Source organism: Oxyura jamaicensis, assembly GCF_011077185.1.
Source record: "Oxyura jamaicensis isolate SHBP4307 breed ruddy duck chromosome 33 unlocalized genomic scaffold, BPBGC_Ojam_1.0 oxy33_random_OJ70253, whole genome shotgun sequence".
NCBI classification, from domain to species: domain Eukaryota; kingdom Metazoa; phylum Chordata; class Aves; order Anseriformes; family Anatidae; genus Oxyura; species Oxyura jamaicensis.
In genome coordinates, this window is record NW_023305036.1 from 1299 (window position 1) to 1738 (window position 440).

A 440-nucleotide genomic window follows, 5' to 3' on the forward strand; every position below is an offset into this window, starting at 1 on the left:
CCCGCGGCCCGCCCGCTGCACCCCTCACCCTGTGGAGCCCCAACGACCCCCCTGTTGCCCCCTGTAGCCCCCAATCCCCCCCACAACCCCCCCACCTTCCCCCTTACCCCCCAAGACCCCTCCACAGCCCCCCCGCGGCCTCCTGTGCCCCACACGCGGCCCTCAGGTCGGGCCTCAGGTCTCCGCCCCGGCTCCCCCGGTTCCCCCCGCCCCCTGGACGCCCCTTGGAGGCCCCCTGCCCATCCCCCGGCGCCCCCCGACCCCCCCCGGCCGCGCGGTCCTCACCATCTCGCTGCCGGGGCGGCGAAAGAGGGCCCGGCTGCCGCGCCGCCGCCCTTATATACGGCTCCCTCCGCCCGGAAGCGGCCCCGCCGAGGCCCTGCGCCCACCCCGGCCCCATCGAGCCCCTCTCGGCCCCTCGGCTCGGTCCCGGCGGCGGC

The 440-nt window shown here is 79.1% G+C and overlaps 1 protein-coding gene across 1 annotated transcript in view; it reads right to left on the minus strand.

The window, feature by feature from the left end:
* RPS26 (ribosomal protein S26) overlaps positions 1-431 on the minus strand; it is a gene marked incomplete at its 3' end in the record, with an annotated part of 1725 nt that extends 1294 nt beyond the window's left edge. The window contains exon 1 of the mRNA XM_035313268.1: positions 286-431. Coding sequence (XP_035169159.1) covers positions 286-288 — 3 coding nt within the window. The remainder of the gene's footprint in view (positions 1-285) is intronic.
* Positions 432-440: the final 9 nt, after the last annotated feature.